Source organism: Pteropus vampyrus, unplaced genomic scaffold (genome assembly GCF_000151845.1).
Source record: "Pteropus vampyrus isolate Shadow unplaced genomic scaffold, Pvam_2.0 Scaffold164, whole genome shotgun sequence".
Taxonomy (NCBI): domain Eukaryota; kingdom Metazoa; phylum Chordata; class Mammalia; order Chiroptera; family Pteropodidae; genus Pteropus; species Pteropus vampyrus.
This window is the reverse complement of record NW_011888945.1, coordinates 1,832,303-1,854,655: the sequence shown is the minus strand read 5'-3', so window position 1 is coordinate 1,854,655 and position 22,353 is coordinate 1,832,303. Positions and strand designations below refer to the sequence as shown.

At 39.8% G+C, this 22,353-nt stretch overlaps 1 protein-coding gene across 1 annotated transcript in view; it reads right to left on the bottom strand.

Moving 5' to 3' along the window:
* Nucleotides 1-6,357: 6,357 nt before the first annotated feature.
* ATG2B (autophagy related 2B) overlaps nt 6,358-22,353 on the bottom strand; it is a 58,502-nt gene continuing 42,506 nt past the window's right edge. The window contains exons 32-41 of the mRNA XM_023536625.1: nt 21,826-21,832; nt 21,587-21,688; nt 16,381-16,459; nt 15,856-16,063; nt 13,354-13,423; nt 12,903-12,985; nt 12,057-12,178; nt 11,668-11,822; nt 10,859-11,008; nt 6,358-7,658 (exon numbers count right to left, since the gene is read on the bottom strand). Coding sequence (XP_023392393.1) covers nt 7,428-7,658; nt 10,859-11,008; nt 11,668-11,822; nt 12,057-12,178; nt 12,903-12,985; nt 13,354-13,423; nt 15,856-16,063; nt 16,381-16,459; nt 21,587-21,688; nt 21,826-21,832 — 1,207 coding nt within the window. The 3' untranslated portion in view covers nt 6,358-7,427. The remainder of the gene's footprint in view (nt 7,659-10,858; nt 11,009-11,667; nt 11,823-12,056; nt 12,179-12,902; nt 12,986-13,353; nt 13,424-15,855; nt 16,064-16,380; nt 16,460-21,586; nt 21,689-21,825; nt 21,833-22,353) is intronic.

Sequence of the window (22,353 nt, the reverse complement as noted above, 5' to 3'; positions counted from 1 at the left end):
GGGCATTGCACACAGTAGGCTTTCAGGAGACAGTATCTACCACTTATATGGTACTTACTATGTGTCAGACACTATTCTAAGCACTTTACATGTATTAACTCATGCAATCTTCATAAGAAACCTATATTTCTATTTTGTAAAGAAAGAAACCGAAGCACAGAGAAGTTAAGAAACTTTCCCAGGGCCACACAGCTACTAAGTAGTGGAGCCGAGGTTTAGCCCCAGGCAGGCTGACTCTAAAATCTATATTCCTAGCCGCTATACTGGTGGTTCCCAAACTTGTCTGCACATTAGAGTCACCTGGGGAGTTTCAAAAATACACCCCAGGGACTGTGATTTAATTCGTCTCAGGTGTGGTCTGAGTTTCGGAATCATTGAGCGATCCGCCAGAGCTTCTTATATGCAGACACGTTTTGAGGACCACTAGATTATGCTCTCCTTCCCCATGACCCAGTAAATGTTTCCTGGATTTAACTTGCTCCACATGAAACTGATTTCAGGAATATGAAGAAACAAGTCCAAGGAAAAAAAAAAAACCTAACTCTGATAGTGGTAAATTATCTTGCAATGCAACTAATTTTAATTCTAATAGAGTTTGGAGTCAAACATTCCCGGATTCAAATTCTAAATCGTGAGCTGCACTGCTCACCAACCCTTCCATCTGAGGGTGATCGTGGGGCAGAATTCTGACAAAAGAATGTGAGCAAAAGTCTGCAGCACTAAGCCGGATTCTGAAGTTGCAGGGGGCGGGGGGGGGACAGCCACAAGACGGAAGGGACCTGGGCTCCTCCATCCCTGTTTGGAGAAGTCCAGGAGCGCCAGCTGAGCTTGATGAGAATAAGGAAGAAATTTCTTAAGCTGCTGGGAATCTGGGGGTTTATCTGTCATTAGTGACTAGTGTTCCTCAACAAGTACCCTGTGTGGCTTTGAGAAGGTCACTTATCCTAAGCCTCGGTTTTGTCACCTGCACAGTGAAGATAAAAGGACAAGTACAGACAATGTTTGAGAGCTGGATGACTTACTTCCATTTGCCCTCCAGACTCGTTCTCCACCTGCTCTCTGCCCGTGGAGCTGCGCCTCTCACACCGTCCAGAAGTTGGGTCCGACCTGGGGAGGCTCCAGCAAGAGATGAGAGGGCGGGGGCCAAGGATGAGGCCTCTCCAGCCCCTCTGGCTACTCCGCTCCACCAGAGGCCACCGCTGCTGTCAGGCAGCCCCTCTCCTTCAGCCACGGGCTCTGTGATCCACTCTCTCCCTTTGTCCCTTTGGGCCGAGATGAAGCTCAGGTTGCTTCCGGCTCATGATAGATAGGATGGAGGAGGGGGAAGGGCACGTGTTCCTGTTGCCAAGTAGAGCAGGAAGAGGCAAGAAATCAGCACTGACACACGTGACTGAGGCCAAGGACGGCGCAGAGCCAGAAGTGGGAGGCGCCAAGTCTCTCCAGGGCCGTCGCGGGGCCCAGGTGCGCGTGGGCCTCCCTTGCTGCTTGCTGGTCAGCTATGCTAAGTAGTCCCTTCTTGACATCCTCAGCCTCCCGTTCGGCCGTCGGCTTCCCACCAGGACTCTGGCTGACACTGAATGCGAATGCCACGTTATTGAGCGCTGAACAAAGTAGTAGTTACGTAGTGAATACCCAACAAATGTTGAATTTTCATTTTATTTTATATATTTTTTATTATTCCTTAGATTGGTAAAACCAAGAAAAAGTGAAATTGCATTAAATGAAGGACATCTTCAAGCACTAATCATGTGATCTTGGGCAATCAATTCCCCTCCCTGGACTTGGGGCCATCTGCGCATATCTAGTGACACTTTGGGTTTTTACAATTGGGGAAGGGATGCAACTTGTACCTAGTGAGTAGAGGCCAAGGATGCTACTAAACACCCTACAGCACACAGGACGGCCCCCAGCATAGACTTCTCCAGCCCCAAATGCCAAGGCTGCTGAGGTGGAGATCCTAATTTAGCCCCATTCCCAGATTTTTATTTAATTGGTGTCACGTGGGGCCTCGGCTTCAGCATTAAAAATAATTTTAAAAAAAAAAAGATCTCCAGGTGGCTCTAGTCCCTAAGCACAGAGTGTGGCAGAGAGAAAGGACTGGAGTGGTGGACTGCAGCCAGGGGACGGGGAGGGGCGGGGCAAGCAGGTGACAGGATGCTGAGCAAGTCTGTTCTTATCTTAGGCTCCAGTATTCCAAGAGCCTTTAATCTCAACCTTCTAGCAAAAGCCCTTTCTTAGTGCCCTAATCAGTGGTTTTCAGATGTAGACAACTGTGCAAGTTCCTTGTGAAGCCTCCAATGAGCAAGGGGTTTGGGAGTCAAACCACGTGATCGTGAGCAAGTGCCTTAACCTCTGTGACCCCCAGTGTCCTCCGCTGGAAAATGAGAACTATGATAACTGCCTCTAGAGCGGCCGGAGGTTATAAAGAGCACACTGCAAAACCTGGCAGACTATGCGCTCACAAAGGTCCCCCGCCCTCTTTCACACGAGCCACGTGTGAAGTGCAACTTGTCATTTTTTCCCGATTCCTCAAAGTGAATGATTATATACGACATTTATCATACCAAAACCTCTTTTAAAGTACTTCTTTAAAAGTAAGTATTTCTTGGGAGCCCTTGAGTGAGATCTTGTTCTCTGGCGTACATCTTCATGTTTGGCTCAAATAAACTTATAAAAATAAACTTAAAAAAAAAGTAAAAGTATTTCTCTTAAATATTCTTTCTCTAAGTAAAAATATTCCTCCAGATAAAACAGATTTATCAAGTATTTATCTAGGTCCGTCTGATCAAACCTACAAGATGTTTGCCACATGTCTACGTTGGTGGGATAATTTTGTGATTCATATCCAAAAGGGAGGAGCAACAAATTTAACATTAATGCCCTATACATCTCAGAAACGGGGCAGGTAGACACCAGACATGCCGTCGGAAGGACCAGGATCGTAGGAAGAGCATTTCCCACCCCTCGCCCCGCACCCCTACAAGCAGCGTGTACAGGCTGTGGGAACAGTTCTTGGCGAAAGAAAATAGTGTGAAAGCAAATCCAAAGAGTAAATATTTTAATTTTCTTCAAGAGTATTCTTAACTTCATAATATTTTAAATAGTCACACTAACAAGTTACATTTTCACAAAAATACGTGTATAACATCAGTATTCTTAAAGTATTCACATCCATAATTACATTAGGAAAATTAAGAAACAGTAATGATCCATCGTCAATCGACATAGACAACGTAGGTTCTTTCACTTGTGGCGAGATCAAGTCGACATCAAAGACAGTCGGGACAGCGTGACTGTGCTTGGGACATGGCACCCTACCCTATTTCTCAATGAAAAGTCCTGTGTGACCGGCTCGCTATATAAACAATGTGAGACCAATCCAACGAGAAACCGGAAGCTGCCATTTCATGTACACGAGACCCACTGAAACAGCAAAGTAAACACACTATTTAAAGGCGGGGCTGCCATTTCAACCACACTGGGGATCGGAGGCGTCACTGTGTCGCCAACGGCACATTCACAGCCTCTTGAATCTCTGGGGCTTCCTCTGAAGCAGCTTGCTTGGAACCAAGGGGTTGTTAAGGAGGCGAAAATATCTAACACCTATGGTTTTAAAAAATGCTGACATTTCAAAATGTGAATTGTCGAAATGCTCTTAAATTTCTCATCCCAAAAGAAGCCTGTCAGGGTGGTGTGTTAAGAATGCCTTTTCTACCTCCAATTCGCAGACACTACAGTAAAAGGAAAATACTGCTGATTAAAACGGTTGAGATAAAGATAAACTGGCATTAAAGCACTCCATTATTCTTATATGAAATAACTGACTAATATCTTCCAGGAAACAGAAATAAGATTTTTTGGTAATGGAAAAATGTTTTTGCCCTTCGTTATCTACACACTATAAAATATCCTTCCTTTTTAACCTAAGACTCACGAATGTATATTTGGTTTCTTCTCTACGATACCACTTGGTACGTCCAGTTGGTGTTCTTGCGATACAAGAATGCCACTCTGTGCTTGCACAGTCCCTTAGGTCCAAGAAGTTTCAAGAACTCTACACATTCTCTGTCTTAAGTAGGTAAGAGAGCGTGAGGGAAAACGGAGTAAGACTGCTCGGCACGGGACGCCAGTCCTGCCAACTCCCCCACCGCCCCCCGCAACAATTCTGAGGAACGGTACCCACCGCAAGTGTAAGACGGACATGAAGTTAAATTTCACTTAAATCCTCAGCTTTTTACGTACACAAAATTTAGGTTAATGCTGACAACTGCTAATCCTGAAGCTACCTGGTGTGAGTCTGGATCCAAATAGCGTAAGCTCGGCCCTGCCCACCGTCCCTAGACTGGTGAGCACACGCAGTGCCGAGAAGCTAAGTCACACGCCGCGAGACGAGGCGGGCACCCCCGTGGCCCAGCAGTCCCCTGCCAGAGTGACAGACTCGTCTGGACTGTTCTGAAACTGAACAAAGGCACCAAACCTGCAGAACCCAGTTTTTAAAGGAGATGCTTAAAGAAATAATTCCCTTAAAAGCTGGAAATATTTTAATAGTATTTATAAGTGACACATAGCAGGAGGGAAGACACACTGGTTTTTAGTATTGTTGCCATTTTAGGCACACTGCTACTTGGGAAGTTTTTTCCTTAAAGTGAATTTTGCACTATAAAACTATTGACGTTAAATATATGTCTTAAGTGGGACTCCAAATTGGACCCAAACTTTATTAAAATGAAAGTTCAATGCTACAATGTCTAGTTGAAACACTGTATCATCTCTACCCTATAGGGCAAATGTTGAGTGGACATTCTACTGGAAACCCGCTAACGGCTGTGGCGCAGACTTGCTCACCTGGACACCTACAGGGACTTGGAGCGACAAGTGGGCACACGCAGGCTACTCCATTCGGAAAGATCACATCGAAAGGCAGCTGTGAAGGCACTGCGGCCATTCAGAAGTGTAAAACTCAGAGATCCAAGATCTAAAGGAGCCCATCGCTCCTCTGTGATGTGACCTAGTCCTCTCACTTGACAATGGCTCCAGGGTGAGGTGTCACAGGTCTGGGGCACTCTACTGGCATTACATCCCGTCCCTCCACTCACACCAGGCACGCATGCACATGCCCGCACACGCATACACACGTGGGCCCTAATCATCTGAAAATCTGTTGGGCTTTGTCATAAGAAACTCCTTTGTTCAGAGAGGGACACAGAGGCTTAGAGAAATTAAGGTCATCTACTTGGTAAGTCACAGATCTGACAACCCAAGGATCCTCCCCAACATCTTTTTTACTGTGCCATCATAACATAAAAGTTTGAAGAGACACTTTTAAAAAAAGAAAAACTAAAGGATACTTAATAATGCAGAAGTGTTCATATACAGATACATAAATATCTTAAGAGCATCTTGGTTAAACTGACAATGAATAGACCCTTTACGCTGAATCTTTCTAAGACATAAGGTTTCCGTTCCCACACACAGTCTCTCAACGGCAGGTGAATGAGGGCAGAACAGGGAAAGATCCACGGAGACTGCGGTATAAAGATATGTTTAAATGGGATTTATAAAGCTCATTTGTCAAAAGACAGATTCTTTGAGGCTCACGGTGCAGAGGGTGACCATTTGCCCCTATACGATGTCTATTTGAACTTAAATTAGTGTAACTATGAGAAATACATTTAAAAGTCAGAGATTTCATATTTTTAAGCATGACCGAGTGTCTTCCAGATTAACCATCACAGATAAATACGCAGCGTGTCCCGTCGTAAGGGAAAACGGAGCACCAGGGACAGAGCGGCGGTGGGAACGCACCAGCAGCAGGCTGCACCCTCGTGACGGCCAGCGAGTCCCTCGAGCCCACATTCCACATGGGCTCCGCTGAGTTAGGACAGCGCAGCCAACAGCTCCTCTGAGCAATGGGTGGTCACTCTGAGCAGGGCCCTTTAAAGCGTTTCAACAAAATCAATGTCATTCAGTATAATTTTTATAAACTCTAAATGTTCAGATTTTGGTTTACATTACTTTGTTAGAGAATTTAGAGAATGAAATTGAACCCCAAACTGAAATGTGGTTCTGAAATACCAAATTCGCCTCGATATTCCCCCACTTCCAAATGTGACAACTCTCACCAGGCAACTTTCAACAGCGGATGCCAAGTCCTCATCTCCTTTCTGCCAGATCAATCTAAAGGCAGAGGCTGAGGTCCTGCGAACAACTTCCCTCCGACTCCTAGGGAATGGCTTACTTGGTATTAACCAGAGTCCACTCTGAGATGGTATTCCCAAGTATCTCGGAAAAAATCATAGTACTGCATCTATGAATATGCTCTAAGAAAAGCAAAATATTCATGGAAGCATAAAACAATTTTACCTTTAAATAAAAATACTTTATTCATCATTCCTGACAGGTTATCAAAATGTACATTGTTAACCAAGTAAAAACGGTACTTCAAAATAACTGACTAGGGCATGTTTGGAGGATTTTTGGTTAATTTTAAAAGAGTAAAAACCACTTCCAATCTCCCTTTCCACACATTCCTCACAAGCTTGCACTACACCTGCTTAAAATCGAACATATAAACAATTATATGGGCCCCAGTTCATTATAGAATGCACATTTTCATTTACAATTAAAATAAATGGAAGTTACTACGTGGGAGTTACCTTCGTCAAAAACTTTCAGACTTACTCTATTTTGTGTAACTTTGTAAATCACATAAAGACAGCACATGACATGTATTAATCTAAACACACACACACACACACACACACACACACACACACACAATAAAGTGCAACACAACAGCAGAACATGTCTACAACGCTCACGTCCTCCAACTCCCCCAGGAGGATTTTCCGGGTAACCGGAAATAATGCTGTTCCCAGGTGCGTGACACTCAATCCAACAGACTGGGTGACTTATTCGTCACTGATATTTATTTTGAAAATCTTATTTGCTTTGCTTCCCCTGTGGCTTCTATCTCTCATTTTCCATGAAAGTTTCGAAGCTGTGATTCTTTTTGACCCTTGCGAAAAAGTGACTCCTCGGAGCAACATAAATGATGCTTTCGAAGTGCTCGGATGATTCTGAGCACGCCGTACTGTAAAAGGTTTCCAACGATATCTCATCTGTAACAGGAAGAACTATAGTCATTTCAATAAAAGCAAGACTTCCGCTAATGTGGCAGCAAATGCTATAAGGATTTCTGACACCAGCCACTAAACCTTTCTACAGGCAAGTGCCAAACTAGCCCTGAAACATTAGAAGTTTGGTTGCACATTGTTGTGATATTAAATTATTTAACTAAGAAATGCTTTTGTTCCTGAGATGAGCACAACAGGATTAAATGAGTTCCCCCTAACGCTGCCCACGGGACACTCCACTGCTCAGTCCCAGCCTCACTAGCTTCGGAAGAGTCGTGTCTCGAGTATCAGTCAGTCTTCCCCACGGCGCCATTTCTGGGACTCGTCTTGCCGAACATCTGGTCTAATCTGGTTTCTCATGCCACCTAAAACGTTTGCAGTCGCTTCGGTGGCGACGATCAGAGGTTTCACCACCGCCGGGGGGATCTGGCGCAAGACTTCACCCACAGCGCCGGTGACCCCTCTGCTCTCGTGCTCTCGAGCTGCGGTCTCGTAGAGGGTGTGAGCCGTGTCTGTGATGCCCTGGAAGCGGGGACGGGAGACAGGGAGTGAATTCCTGGTCAGAAAACCCCTAAGTGATTCTGTAACGCGCACGTCGGTGGACTTAACATTATGTTTGTGACTAGACCAAAAAGAAACTGCTTTGGAGATAGCCCAGGAAAATCGTTTTTCTGAAAAAATTCTAATTACAAGGACGAGAGGCGATTATTATGATTTCGTATTTTGTTGTCACACATGCAGAAAATGTGGCTAAACCACGATTTCACAAGGAAAAGCTTACAGAAGGATTTAATGATCGAAGAGTAGCTTTGCTGGCACTATTTACCATTCTAGTTAAATCAAACTTAGCAAACAAAGCTTCTGGAGTAAATATAATCACTAAAGGCATATGGTGACAGTTCCTCTGATTCAACTGTAACAAGAAAACCTAATTCTATTAAGCTCTAGAATATTATTTAATTAGTTTTAAGTTACTGGCTACGTACGAGAAAAGATAACTGTGGAACATTCAATTAAGATAAAGGGCTAAACAGAACATTTTACTGGATTAAGTAGAGAAAATTCTGAGAACATAAAGCAGGAACATTTTTAATAATTAGAAACAAAGCTTCTGTAGCATTTTTCCTCTTCCTTAAAACTGCCTACCGTTAAAATAATCATGACTGCAAAGCTTTAAGGCTGAATATATAAACGTGTAGGTCAAGCCAAAGTGGTCAAACTTCACACATGACTTTCGAATCTCTACCATCTAACTCTGAAGTGTCTCACGGGACAAGAGGCACTGTGTCACTGTGACCATCTCAGTGAAGGCACAGCGCACGGAGCTTTGGGCTCTCTGGGGAAATCAAGGAACCCTGTCCTAACCCAGAATCTAGCCATCATTCTGACAAGCTAACCAGAGTGCCATCTCTACCCAACACGGCAGGCAAAAACATGTAGTACCATCGAGGGAATACAGTACAGAAGAACTAAAAAAATGTAAGTGCTATTTTTAAAACTGCCTATAAGAGCCAATAAGTGAAACCGTGAATACAGTGAAGAAAATGCATACAATTTATACATTTGCCATATCCTCCTCCTCCCCCCTCTCCCAGTGCCGCTCCCTAACCCGCAAACAATAAGAGGGTATTAGTCTGTTATAATATAATGATCACCACCACCTACTCTGGAGACGACAGAAGTAAATACAAATCTCAGCTTCATCGCTTAGCTGTGTGACCTCAGACAAGTCCTTTAAATGGGAGAATTAAAATACTGTGGTGGTGTTTGAATTAAAACAAATTAACACATCCAAAGGGCTTGGTACAGCTTAGCAGGTACTAAGTGTTCATTAAATAATTCCCAAGTCACCACCTTACAACCTCCCGACTACCACAGAACAGAATTACAAACAGCAGGGGTGAGCAAACTTTCTCTATAAAGGGCTAGATGGTCTTTGTTGTTTGTTCTTTTTTTTTTCACAATCCTCTGAAACTGTAAAACTCATTACAGGTCCATACAAAAGCAATCATGGGCCAGACCTGGCCTGCAAGCTATAGTTTGCTGACCTCTGACCTAAAGGATGAGCCTATCTATGAAACACATGGGATGTTTTCTCTTGATCTTTGAGTTATGAAAAAGAAGAAGTATTTATCACCATTTAGGAACCTCTATTTTAAAAGCTTCTGATACGAATTCCGATTCAGTCTAATCAGGCACACCCTACCATCTCGATCCATGCTTCCTGTTCTCCCCTCCCTTCATTCTGCACAGGAGCAATTTCACAGAAAGAGAACTAAATATGAGACCCGATACCCGGGTTCCAGTCCTGGCTCCACTACTCTTCTTGCTGGGCCTGTCTCCTCCTCTGAGTGAGGAATGCCACCTATCTTTAAGGGTTACTGTACACACAGCACAAAATAAGCACACAGACACTTATTTTAAAATGAATACAGGTAAAAGTAGGCAAGCGTTATGCAAACCGCACAGTGCTGTATATCCAAGAGCTATTATACCCTGCTGTCAACCGGCCCTGCTACGTCTCGAACCCCGGGACCGTTTTCACAAACCTGACTTCTCACATGTCTACTGATAACTGGCCCAGTCCTGGCATCTGTAGGAAGAGGTCTGACTGGTAATCATCTTTCTTTACTCTCCTGATTAAATCTCGTTTTGAGAAAGGTGACCAGTGGTCTTGCCTTCATTTATCCACTAATACATTTCTGGGGGCCCCCTCAGTGGTCTTCCTACCACCGAGGCCACTTCTGTCAGGCACAAGACTGACCCAGGCACTTCCGCCCATCAAGACATCCTGGGGAAAAGATCGTTAATGAAATCCTAACACACAAATCAATCCTAAGTAAAATGACCTCCAACATTGTGCCATATCAAAAAGAATGTCAAAAAAGATTAACACAGGGGATGACCCTGACAATGGCCTTAAAGAACCAGGGTTCACTGGTGCAATGTGGCGATGTTTAATAAACGTCAAGATTCAAGTACTTACACATCACCACGTCCACTCTTAACACCTTCTTGCACATATGAACAAAGAGACATTCCTATGGCAGTGTTTTAGAGAAAAAAATGGAAACTAACTGTCCACCAACAAGAAAATAAATAAATTAAGCTATATTCACACAATGAAATACTAGAAAAGAGTTTAAATTAAATCTACATACATTGACATGGGTATTTCTTGAATTGACATGGATATTTCTTGAAAGACATAAGTTACAAAATGACACATAATATGATGCCGTTTACATAACTTTTAAAACACAGAGTATGTTTTGCTTATGAATGTGTACTCGTATAATAAAAGTATAAAAACGTGTACAGAAAAACTCGTGCCACTTTCAGTACAGTAGAGGCAGGGCCATGAGATCATGGTGAGTAATTTACCTAAAAAGTTGTTATTTAAACAAATCTGGGGTAAATACATCGAAGCATAAACATGTGTTGGGTCCAGCCAGGGCGCACTGGTGTCTGGTCTCATATCCCTGCTTGCTCTGCAGGGACAGTGACCCGCCCTTCCCACTGGGTCCCTGCCCTCCTGGGAGCCCACTGGCCACACCGCGGCCTCTGCTCTTACCTTACGCAGACACCGCACCTGCTGTTGGTGGCAGTTCCCAGCCACGCCCAGGGGTTTTTGGGAACAAATGCCACCCACAGAGGGCTCTTCGGGTGAAAGCCAGGAAAGCTAGGGGCTGACACTGGCTTATCCGCCCAAGTACACCTACCTCCTTCACGACACTGTAGGCCTTGGCCACGCCTTCCCGCAGGTCCACCGGCTGGTGGGCTAACCGGTGATGAGGGAACCTTCTGATCCTCTTAGGTTCGATAGAAAGGGTCCCTGGAGACACCATGTCATAAGCAGTCTCTGCCGCCGCCTGGGTCATTTTACCAGAAAACAGAAATGAGTCAGAAGGCAGTCTGGAGTCTCAGGCTCCAGTAGGGCGCCTCCCACAGGGACTGAGGAAGAGCAAAGGGTCTCCCGCACCTCACAAGGCTCTTCCGCAGGGTTTGAGTTCTCTACGGGATTTATTATGTTTATAATAAGAACATTAAAGTGTACATTAAAAACTTACTATCTGGATTGACCTTATTTTTTCTGTCTCTTCTCTGTCCTCTCAGAACATCCTCCAACTTACCAAGTTAGTCAAGAACGCACAGTCTGGATAAGGTTGACTGGATCTTAATATAGCAAACCTTAACACAACTCCTATTTGTCTGTAATGCTTTCTTTACATTTACCTATGACCTTTTCACATAAATGTGGTGAAATCAATCCTTGGCTACCTTAATGGCTATAATGGACCTGAAACAGGCAAATGAATTTGACACTGTATTCCACTGCTTCATTCTACTAATTATTTAACACTGGATAGCTAAGCAATTAAAAAAGCATGATATTAAATCATTACGAATAAAATATCTATTCTCAACATTTTGTATATTCTCACAGTATCATTTTAAAAACAAAATAACCCAACTGTTTGACAACAGCTCATCCTCCTTATGCAGATTCAGGTAGTCCGTGGAAAGATACCTGTATAGTCTGGACCATCCTGTTGGTGAGTTCCAGAGCAGCCATGGCTGTTGAGGTGCCGAAGGAGGCAGCGCCTCTCTGAAATCCCCTGACGATGCGACCATCCTTCCGGTACTGCTCTATTGGTAACCAGACCAAGTCCCTCAGGCCTTGCACTAGAACAATAGTCAACACACAGTAGTCAACAGGAGGGCTGGAGCTCTGATCTTTGCTAGCATTCAACCGCAGAAATGGGAGGTAAAGTTCTGTGTGTATGACTACAGACGTAGGTTTTCTAGAAAGATGGTCCTCACTTAGACTCAAAGGCATCCATACCCCAAAAGGGTTCAACATCACTAATCGGGCAACTTAAATATGTTTTGATTTAAAAAAAAAAAAAAAAAACTCACCTAATTGTACTAGTGAGTGCATAGGCCCAACGCCTCCCAGGATCCCTGGCAGCTGGTTCTTCTTTATGTCAGTGAGCCATTCGGTGATTGCATATGAGAATAATTTGTCAACACCTAGCAAACTAGAGCAAATGACTATTAGTATATAGGAAAAATAATTTTACAGCTTTAGATAAGTTTGAGGGATTTTCTTAGTTGAGACAAAAGAAAATTTACAATTTACAAACAAAATATTATAGATGTTCAATCTGAATATATACACACATACAAATGTATACACATATATATGTAATTGTATATGTATATGTATATATATAATTGTATATGTAATTGTAAATGTATACAAATGTATACACATATATATGTAATCCAATTGTAATGTTAATAATGGCTTAGGTAATATGTATAACTGTGGTTTTGGTAATATGTATAATGGCTTAGGTAATATGTATAACTGTGGTTTTCCACTCTTCTTATTTCTTAAACATCTAAAGCTCTGGCATAGGATAAATTCAACATCGATTGCGATATGGTTCTTAGCTACTAAAAACTATTACCTTCTGAACTTCCAGTCTTTTCACTAAACTGATTTACAACTTTAGGAAATTATAAAAAATATCATAATTATAGCTGTTTTTGAAAAATACTACTTGTCAAGCTACTTCTACTCTCTCAGAATAAAAACTAGCCCCTAATCAGTAAGGATCCTCTAAAAATGAGCTCTCGGTAGACAATACTGTAAAAGAATTAAATTATGTATGCTTTCTAAGGAAATTCAATTTTTAATTTGTTGTAAACAAATTTTAGTTACTACACCTTAAAGCCTCATATAATAAATCAACTTACCCGTGGCGATAGAAAAGCCTCTTCAACTTTAGTTCAGAGCAGTTTAACTGGGCCAGACCAATCAAAATCCCAGCTAATGTACCCTTTAAAATTGAAAAAGGCCAGATTAGATGTAAACTGAGAGGCTCAATGTTTAAAATAGTTTTATTTGAGAAAGTCAAAGCGATATTCACTAATGAAGCTGAAACACTTAAAAATATTTGCAGCAAAAAAAAAAAAATACATACTTATTAATACGTATGACCCAATTTATATCAAATTTCACTCATGGGTTCTTAAGCAAATAATATTTAATTTACTTTAAAAATAGAATTAAATTTTAATATCTTGTACTTCATTTCAAACATCTACATAAAACTATAACAGAAAAAGGTTTTTTTTTTTAATTGAGTTCATCAGGAAAACAAATTGAGAATATTTTGTAGAATATATTTGTACAAAGTTTCCAAACCTGGTCCATTGAGACATGTTTGCCATGATAATCAAGTCGAATAGGAACTTCTGAGGTGAATCTAAATTCTCTGAAGAAAAAGAAAGAAGGCAATTATTTATATTTAAAATTACTAATAAAGTTACATATAAACTAATTTATTCAACTGGAGAATGAAAATAAAACCAAAAAAAATAATAATGTGAATATCTTAAGGTCTAAATAAAACAGATTGTCTTTTAGCTCTACCTTTTCTAAACTTAATATAACTAAACTGATGTTGTCTTACGATTGTATTTATTTTACTATACTTAAATTTTCTCACAAAAACTTTTTCTTGGTTTACTAAATAATGTTTACCGTAGAAAAATTTATTCTAGCAAATATTCTCAATCCATACAGAGAACAAATTAATAAAAGCAACCTTCAACCTTCAAGATCAAGCAAACCAAATAACATAACCATTACTGAGAAGTAAAAAAAAAAAATGAAATGAGGTATTTTTTAGTTCCATCATGAAGCTGAAACAGCCTGAAAAAATGAACATGCATCCCAGTTTTACGAGTTATGTGAGATGCAATCATGGGCCAGTTACTTAAACTCTCTGAGCCTAAATGTCTTCATCCATAAATTTTCCATGCCATTTACACTGGTGAATTTTGGTGAGCATTCTTGAAATTAATGTTTGTAAACAGGATATCGACACACAAATATTGGGAATTCTGTGAGAATGAAATTATAATGATACGGTGATGGTATACATCAAACAAAAGGAGCTGGCTTCCAAAAGCTAGATTGTAACGCATTTTTTCTACAGAATTAATGTTAGTGATTTTATCCTAAGCCATCCCACAAAGACCACCTAACCTACACCAAAGTGGACATGCTGTGTTCACATCCATCACACAGCAGCCTGGGGTCCTAGGCCCTTCCTCATCTTCCACACACTCATCTCTGTTTGGTTTTCTGGGCGACAGCCCTCGACACCTGCCGCTTCCTTTCTCACTCTTTTTTTTCTCCATGGCACATAACAGAACAAATCATATATTTTAATTATCTGTAAGCTCAGTTAAATAGGAATTTTTCTCTATTCTGCTCACTGTGCTTAAAATGTGGCGTATATATGGTAAGTGTTCAACAACTATTTGTTGAATAAATAAATGTTGAATAAACGTTGGAGGGGTGACTACTAGGCCATCACTCGGAAAATGCACTGGCTCGGCCATTAACTAATTGTGTGATCCTAAGCAAGTCACCTCGCCTCTGGAATGAACTTCCTCACCTGTGACGTGAGTAATTTGGACAACATCACTGATTACCACCCCAGGAGCTTTTGAGAGTGGAAACAGAAATCTGTAAACTATTTCAAATAGTCTAATGAAAAAAATAAACGCTTACCTAGGTAAGTAAATAAGGTTACACAAGCTGAAAATTTCTGTTTTCAGGTCAGACTTTTAACAATTCAAGTTTTTATATACTGGTTATCCAGTGCTTATAAAAACCAAATTGGTAATTTATATGTGATTAATATAAAATGAAAATTCAAATTATTACTTAGGATACACAATTTTTGTGGTAGAAAAAAAAATTTAATAAAAATATCAATGTGGGAAAATAATAAAAGAGGTTCTTCTTTTGTGATGGAAAGGTTCAGAACCACCAGATACCTACTGTCCCAAGATCTTTCCAATTCTGTTATTTTTTTCTATCTTTCATCAACATACAGAGATTTAAAACATGAAAAACACTTTAAAATAGTTATATTGCCTACTATGGGCCAAAGTCTAACCTCGGAACTTAGAGGGAAAGATAGAATTTGAGACCATTGATGTGTATGGAAGAGGAGCACAGAAAACCAAGAAAGGTAGCTAACTGTCACTCATAACACAGGTGGCACTGACCTTCATCTTCTCTCCTTCCAACAGAGCCAAGGCTCCATGCCTACCACCAAGGGTTGGGATAGAAAGAAAATGGCATGAATGAATGGGTTTGAAACAAGGGATAAACCCCAATGTGTAAGCAGCTAGCCAAAGCGGCTGGGCAGGAGTCGCAGTGCAGTGACACAGGGGACCTGGGTTTCCTGATAGTGCCGACGTAGCCAAGGAGGGAAGGGTCAGGAAAGACACAGCAGTGATGGAGGAGGACAAAGAAAACTAGATGGAAAAATTCCCATCATGAAAAAGAGAGAAATGCTGCAGCTGAGGTGGGTAAAGGAAAGAGGAAAAGGACCGCCTGGTGTTTGCAGAGGCACCAGGAAGAGAGGCGCAGAGGGAAAAAGAAGCTAAGAGAAAAAGGAAACTCCTACCACAGAATCGAGAGATGACTCCTCAACCAGGGCTTACTGTGTGTACATGAGAGGTGCAAGTGGGGAGGGACCACATATGAATAAATACACCAGATGATTACACGGCAGTACAAAGAAAAGCCGATGGAACCTCATGAATATCTGTACACAAACGCGTCAAATGACAATCTTCAAAACTCTAAATTAACTTCATTTGTTACCAAAATTAAATGATTTACCTAAAAAACACAGGCTGATCACTAAATGACTCTTCTTCAGCTGAGAACTCCTTCTGCTCCTCCCCGTTAACCACTTCCGCTGAATTGGCACTATCATTTTGAGAAGGTTGCTTTGGCCCAGGGAAAGAAAGAACTAGATTTGGCTCCTTTGAGGTACTTAAATGCCTTGGCAAACTGCAGGTGACATCAGCTCCAGGAGACTTTTTAACTGAAAATGTAATGTGTACGTTTGAAAAATTAGGTAGGCTTCCTTACAGCAACCATTTAAATCAATCTAGATTTACCTTGTTTTGCTACATTTCATTTAATAAACACAATTAATACTACAGAGAAAACTGACTTCCACCTTTTAAATTACTAGTTTTACATAAATTACATTTGCATAATTTAACAAAAATAAACACAGAACATATTTATATAAATAAGAATAAAGACTGTATAAGTGCATTCTCAAAAAGGCTTCATAACCATCAAAATCAATCCAAGTACTTGTTACAGACTTTTTGAACTACACATATTTAGTACCTTCTGGATCTGGAGTCATTAGAAGCTCTACTTCAGTAGAAAGACTTGTGAAGAAATCCTTCAGGAAAAACAAGGCATCCTAAAATTAAGAGATGTAATTATAAGTAATATGGGGGGGAGTATATCTATTTCTAAAACTATGTTAAAAGTCTAAAGTCTATATCTATTTCTAAAGTATGTTAAAGTCTCAAATTTTACTCATTATTCATATATGGCTATAACTCATTGAGTCCTCTGTCAGGCATTGCTCCTGTTCTTTCTCTTTCCCTCTCTCTCTCACACACACCCCCTCTTGGTAAGTCTCACAAGTCTATGAGAAAACTAATTTATAGATGCGAAAATGAAGACACGGAGAAGTTAAAAATTTACATAGCTATTTCTAAATCAAAGGACACTTTTGTTTTCTGAGCAATACAGCATTCTCATTTGACACAAGTTCTTATTCTGCATTCGTAGCAGTAATATTCTAACAGCAGCTAGCACGCCCTGCATACTTACGTGTGCCTTAAAAGTTCTTAATGTCTTATTTCTACTTTTAACACTATGTAATATCGCCTTAATACATTTTCTTCATTGAACACGATATTCAAAATAAAAATTAAATAAAATCATCCACTCAATGTGGCCTCTCCTAAAATATAATTACAAACAAAAATGTACGAATCTGTCTCGATGTTATATATACAAACCACATTTTCCTGTTATAAGCAACTTCATTTTTCCTACCTCACTCAAACTGATAAATCCATTTTGGAAAGAATAAGAAAATTAAATTCTTGAGCCTGTTCTTTCTTACCCTTCCCTTCCATTTAAAAAAATTCTAAATACTGAACCAAAATGCAACGGGAAGGTCCAATATAAAGTCTACTATTTGGTAACACACCAAAAGTTTGCCTGGCAAGTCCAAAGATCTGATGAACTACTGACCACATTTATCAGAAGTGTAAGTGATGGAAATCAGAAAGGTATTTTTCTAGGTAACAGGACATATGGGAGACTGAGGAATGGAACTGAAGAACCAGCAGGAAGTTTCAACAGGATTAAAAATATTCTGGTTCTTGCAGAAGGATAGTGGGTTCATGAATTGTTTGTTATATCATTATGCTTTACACATATATGTATATTTTATAAATTATTTACAACATACACATTTATTACATATTACTACATATACATACCAAATAGTACATGTTAATAAAATGTTAAAGTTAATAGTATATAAAATGTTATTCTTTGGCCACTAGATGGTGATATTTTAATGCTATAAATGTTTTGACACCATGACTGCATTAAAAAAAAAATTATAGAAAATTCCAGGTATAAATGTATTCTTAAAAAACGAAAGACTAAAGAGACAGTGGTTTTTAATCCATTTTCTACAAATGCACAAAACAACAAAAGAATACTAATTATCAGCTTTTCAAAATGTTCTCAGAATTTTTTATTTTGGTATTTATGCTAAACTGTTTTAAAACCAGCAACACAGTGACAGTTCACAAAAGAAAATATACAAATGGTGAATAAGCACATGAAAAGAAGCTCAGGATCACTAGTCATCGGGAAATCCAAATTAAGACCTCAATGATCACTAAGTAAAACAGCTCAAATGAAAAAGACCACAGCAACACTCACAGGTCACTGGTAGGAATATACAATGGTACAACCACCATGGAAACCGTCTGGCACTTCTTATGACAGTTAAACACACATCTACCTTATGGCCCAGAAATTCTGTTTATAATACCCAAGAAAAATGAAAACGTATGTCCTTAAAAAGACTTGTACACAAATTTTATAACAGCTTTAGTCATAAGAGCCAAGAAGAAAATCTAAATGTAAATAAATGAGTAAATGGATAAATTGTGGTATATCCATACAATGAAATCAGACTGCTGATACGTGCCTCAACACAGGTGAATCTCACAGACACGATGTTGAGGACAGGAAGCCAGATACAATTCCACTTATGTGAAGTCGTGGAATGCGAAAAGTCAATCTCTGGTGGTGGAAATGACATCAGTGACTGCTTTGGGCAGTGGAGACTGACTACATTGTAGGGGACTTTGTGGGTACAGAAAATGTTCTATATATTTCAATTAGTATATGTACTGGTCAAGCTCAAACTGTACACCTAAAATCTGTACATTTTATTATATGTAATTTATACCTCAATATGAACAACTTTTTTACACTTTAAAAAATTTGTTATTATGTATACTCAACTATGACCATCAAACAGTTATTTCTAGCTTTAAGGTCTTATGACAGAGGATATTAACAGTGCAATATGACTTAAAGTGTTAAAAAGAAGGACTTCTGGTGCCCTACACAGGCAATTAAGCAGTGATGCTGAAAGCCCACGGAGTGCAAAGTGGTCCTGCCACACGGTCCTCATTTCCAGCCTCAGCTGAGCATGGACTTCTCTTATCTGAATGTCCTTACATCTCATCTCACAATCTGAGTTAGGCCCTAAACATCTTTACAAAACTCTGAACGTAGCTAACTCCACCACATTCCGTAAGGCCTGCTCAAGTGTCGCCTCCTCCAGAAAGCCTTTCCTGATCACTGCTCAATCTTCCCAACTCCCAGCCTGGCTTAGGAGCCCTCTTCTGGCGTGGGCAGATCATCCTACGCCTAACTTTATCACTTGGACACACCACAGGTGTTAAGTCATGTTCGATGCTGGTCTCCCCACTGCACAGAGACCCTTGAGGATGAAATGTTTCTTCATCTTTGCATCCCCGGCATCCTAGTACAGAACCCGGGACGAGGCTGGCACTCAGCAAATGATTTGGAATCAATGCATCTTCCCTGCACAGATTTCCAGGCAGTACGACACTAAACTAGGCTGGGGCAGTCAGGAGATCTGGCCCATTCGTGCTTCTGTCTCAAACTGCCTAGTTCATGACCTTCGCCACCTATTTACGCCCAGCCCCTAGATGGAAACCATTCCATCTGCCTAGTGTCCTGCCTACCCTGCAGGCACACTGAACCTTGCAGGCAACTGCACTGAACTTCAACAGCAACGCAGCTTTTTAACTCATTTCCCGTTTGCCCCGAGAATACTTGCTGGTGACACTGGTGGCTGCAGCCTTTACCTCGAGATAATTTGTGGGTTACAGTCCTAACATTACCCCCAAAGTCTGCCACAAAATATCTTGCTATTATTATTTTCACATAGCTCTAGTATACCGATAGTCTTTGGGGAAAAAATGACATCATTCTATTTACAGCATTTTGTTTTTAGTCGTGGTATTTTCGTTTATAAAATATAATAACTGTCAATCACTGAAAACGTCAAATCCTAGAAAACATAGTAATTACACGCATAATGTTAAATTAATACTGGCGGCGAGCTGCACCTTTTCTCTAAATGAGCAAAGGGTTAAAAACATGAGAAAACAAAGTGTGGCTTTCGTATTCACTGTCTATGACCCAGTGAAGAGAAATAAAGGCAGAGATATACTTGGTAAGAAAAATACTACTCAAAGCATTATCAGTCGTCAACTGATTATTTTTACAAAAGAATGAAGAACTCAAACATTTGGTTTCCTATTTGCTATCTCGAAATACAGCGTGTGAACCTTAGAAAATGCAAACCGAAAAGGATTTCTCATACGGTGATAGATTTCGCTAAGGCTTACACATTTGTAGCCTGGCTTTGTTCTCCTAGTTTTCTCATCTTGGGGAATTATTTCCCATTCCTCCTCAGCTTAGTCATAATATTTATTTCCCTGACTGTTTTCTCTAAGATTAATGGTTTCCCTTTTAAAATCATAATTTTTTATAGTTCTAAAGAAGAAATTAAGCTCAATATTAAAGAAAAAGTCTATTAAAGAAAATTGGACTTGCTAAATCTGGTAAAACTGTATTATAAAGATGGATCTTGCTCAAATTCTTGCTCTCATGTGATTTCCACAGATCAAATTCCCCATAAATCCTTCATCATATTCCTACTAGGCCAATGTATGGATAAATTAAAATATGGGTATCAAAAGATATTCTCATAATGAGAAAGCATAAATCTAAAGTACTCATTGGTAAGTCTGATCCAGCTCAGAAGCTACAAATATTAAAGTTTTGCTAAACTTCTGTGCTTCACTATATATTTTCTCTGAGATTTTTTTTTTACAATATTATTTAAGCTTATTTCTGAAGTATGTTACTTATTTAAATGAGTCTTCATTGAGTCGACATTATTCAGTCAATTTTAAAGTGAACAAATAACAACTCACACATATCCTGCTTCCAAACCAGAATGCACACCAATATAAGGTATAAAAGGAGAGTTTTATTTCAAAAGCAGTTTTTTAAAACATCATGTTTTCTTCAGGTGATACATGCTTCAGTTTTAACAGTTTTGATTGTTGTGTGTCACACACCAAACTAAACATTTTACATACACTAGTCTTATTTAATCCTTCTTACTTAAAAAATGATGCTACATGTATTACTATTTCTTCCTTTTATCAATGAAGAAACTGAGGCTCGGAGAAGTTAAGTAACAGCCAAAGCCACACTACTAGCAGAGAGAACTGGGACTTAACCCAGGTCTGACCCCAGGCCTATGCCCCTCGCCCCACACTGCACCCCTATGGACCATCGTATTTCCATATGCCATGAATCCAGTTTGGAGAAGAGGGACCAATTACGTTTTAAACATCTCTCTGCAAAGCAAAATCCAGAATAATTTGATTGGATGCTTGTCAGAATGTGAGAAAGTGCGTTTCTTTATGTCTTTCCATAAATCTCTGTTGTTTGTGACCTGTTTAGGTGCCAATTTACAAATTTGTCATTTTACCCAGGGCAGAAGAAATTCTCTTCCAGGTGCTGAGACACAATCCTTTATATCCTTGAATCATATATTTGAGAGATTCTTTTAATACTCTCTGAAAACACCTGCACATCTGCATTAGGAGTATGTACACAAGAATAAGAGAGAATGAGAAGCAGGTTCACATGCTATGTCGCATAGACAATGAGTAAGAGACTAGAGAAAATAATCTAAGAACTTTTACTCACCGATAGTTCAGACTCCAAATGCCTAATGAATTTGCCCTGTTCTTCACCAGCAGAAGACTTGCTTTAATTATTCAATTTTCATAAAAGTTTAATAATAAACAACATACAATTCAACTGAATCAGATTTCCCATTCTGGGATATATATTTCATCATAATCCCGTCAATTATGTTTGCAGTACGAACCTGGTCAATATTGAGGCGAAGTGGCATTAGTGACACTCTCAGGCAGCACTCCTGTGGTGACCGGCCAGACTCTGGACGAACGTGTAAGGCTTTAACTGTCAACTACAAATAAGAAAGAGAAAAACATGTTTTCCCCAATGATATTATGACCTTGTTTTCATTTTAAAAAGGAAAAACAAAAAAAGCGGAGGGATCCCATTTCAATTTTCTATGTTAGAACAAAAAGTGGGGTTGTTTACCCTCTTTCTTCAGAAGCCTATATCAAAATTTTGGGTCACATACTGCCTAAAGAACCTGATGAAAGATATGGATTCTTTTTAGAGGAAAAAATGCATATATGTGCTGTCTCAAAGGAGTTTGCTAAGCCCTGAAGCTAACCTATAGCCTGTCTTCCAAAGACAGTCGCTATGCCATTTCCTCCCGTTAAGTCCTGACCGAATCATTTCTATTCCACTCAAATTTAAAGTGTTAGAAATCTGAACACTTCTGGCAATACCAAATCTTTTGAGTAGATCACTGTGGACTTCTGGGTTCCCTCGGTTTTTATTATATTGGCAATTATAGATAATGGAATCTAGAAGTGACATGCAAAATAATTTTTAAAACATATAACTTTAAGGAGCGTATTTAAAAAAAATTTACATACTAAATTTAGAAAAAATATCCAGTGATTTTCCCCAATCTAAATGTTCTGCAGTTAGATATAATAAAAACACTTTTCTAAATCTCACGTAACAAAAAACACTTTTAAATCTTACCATGTTGGA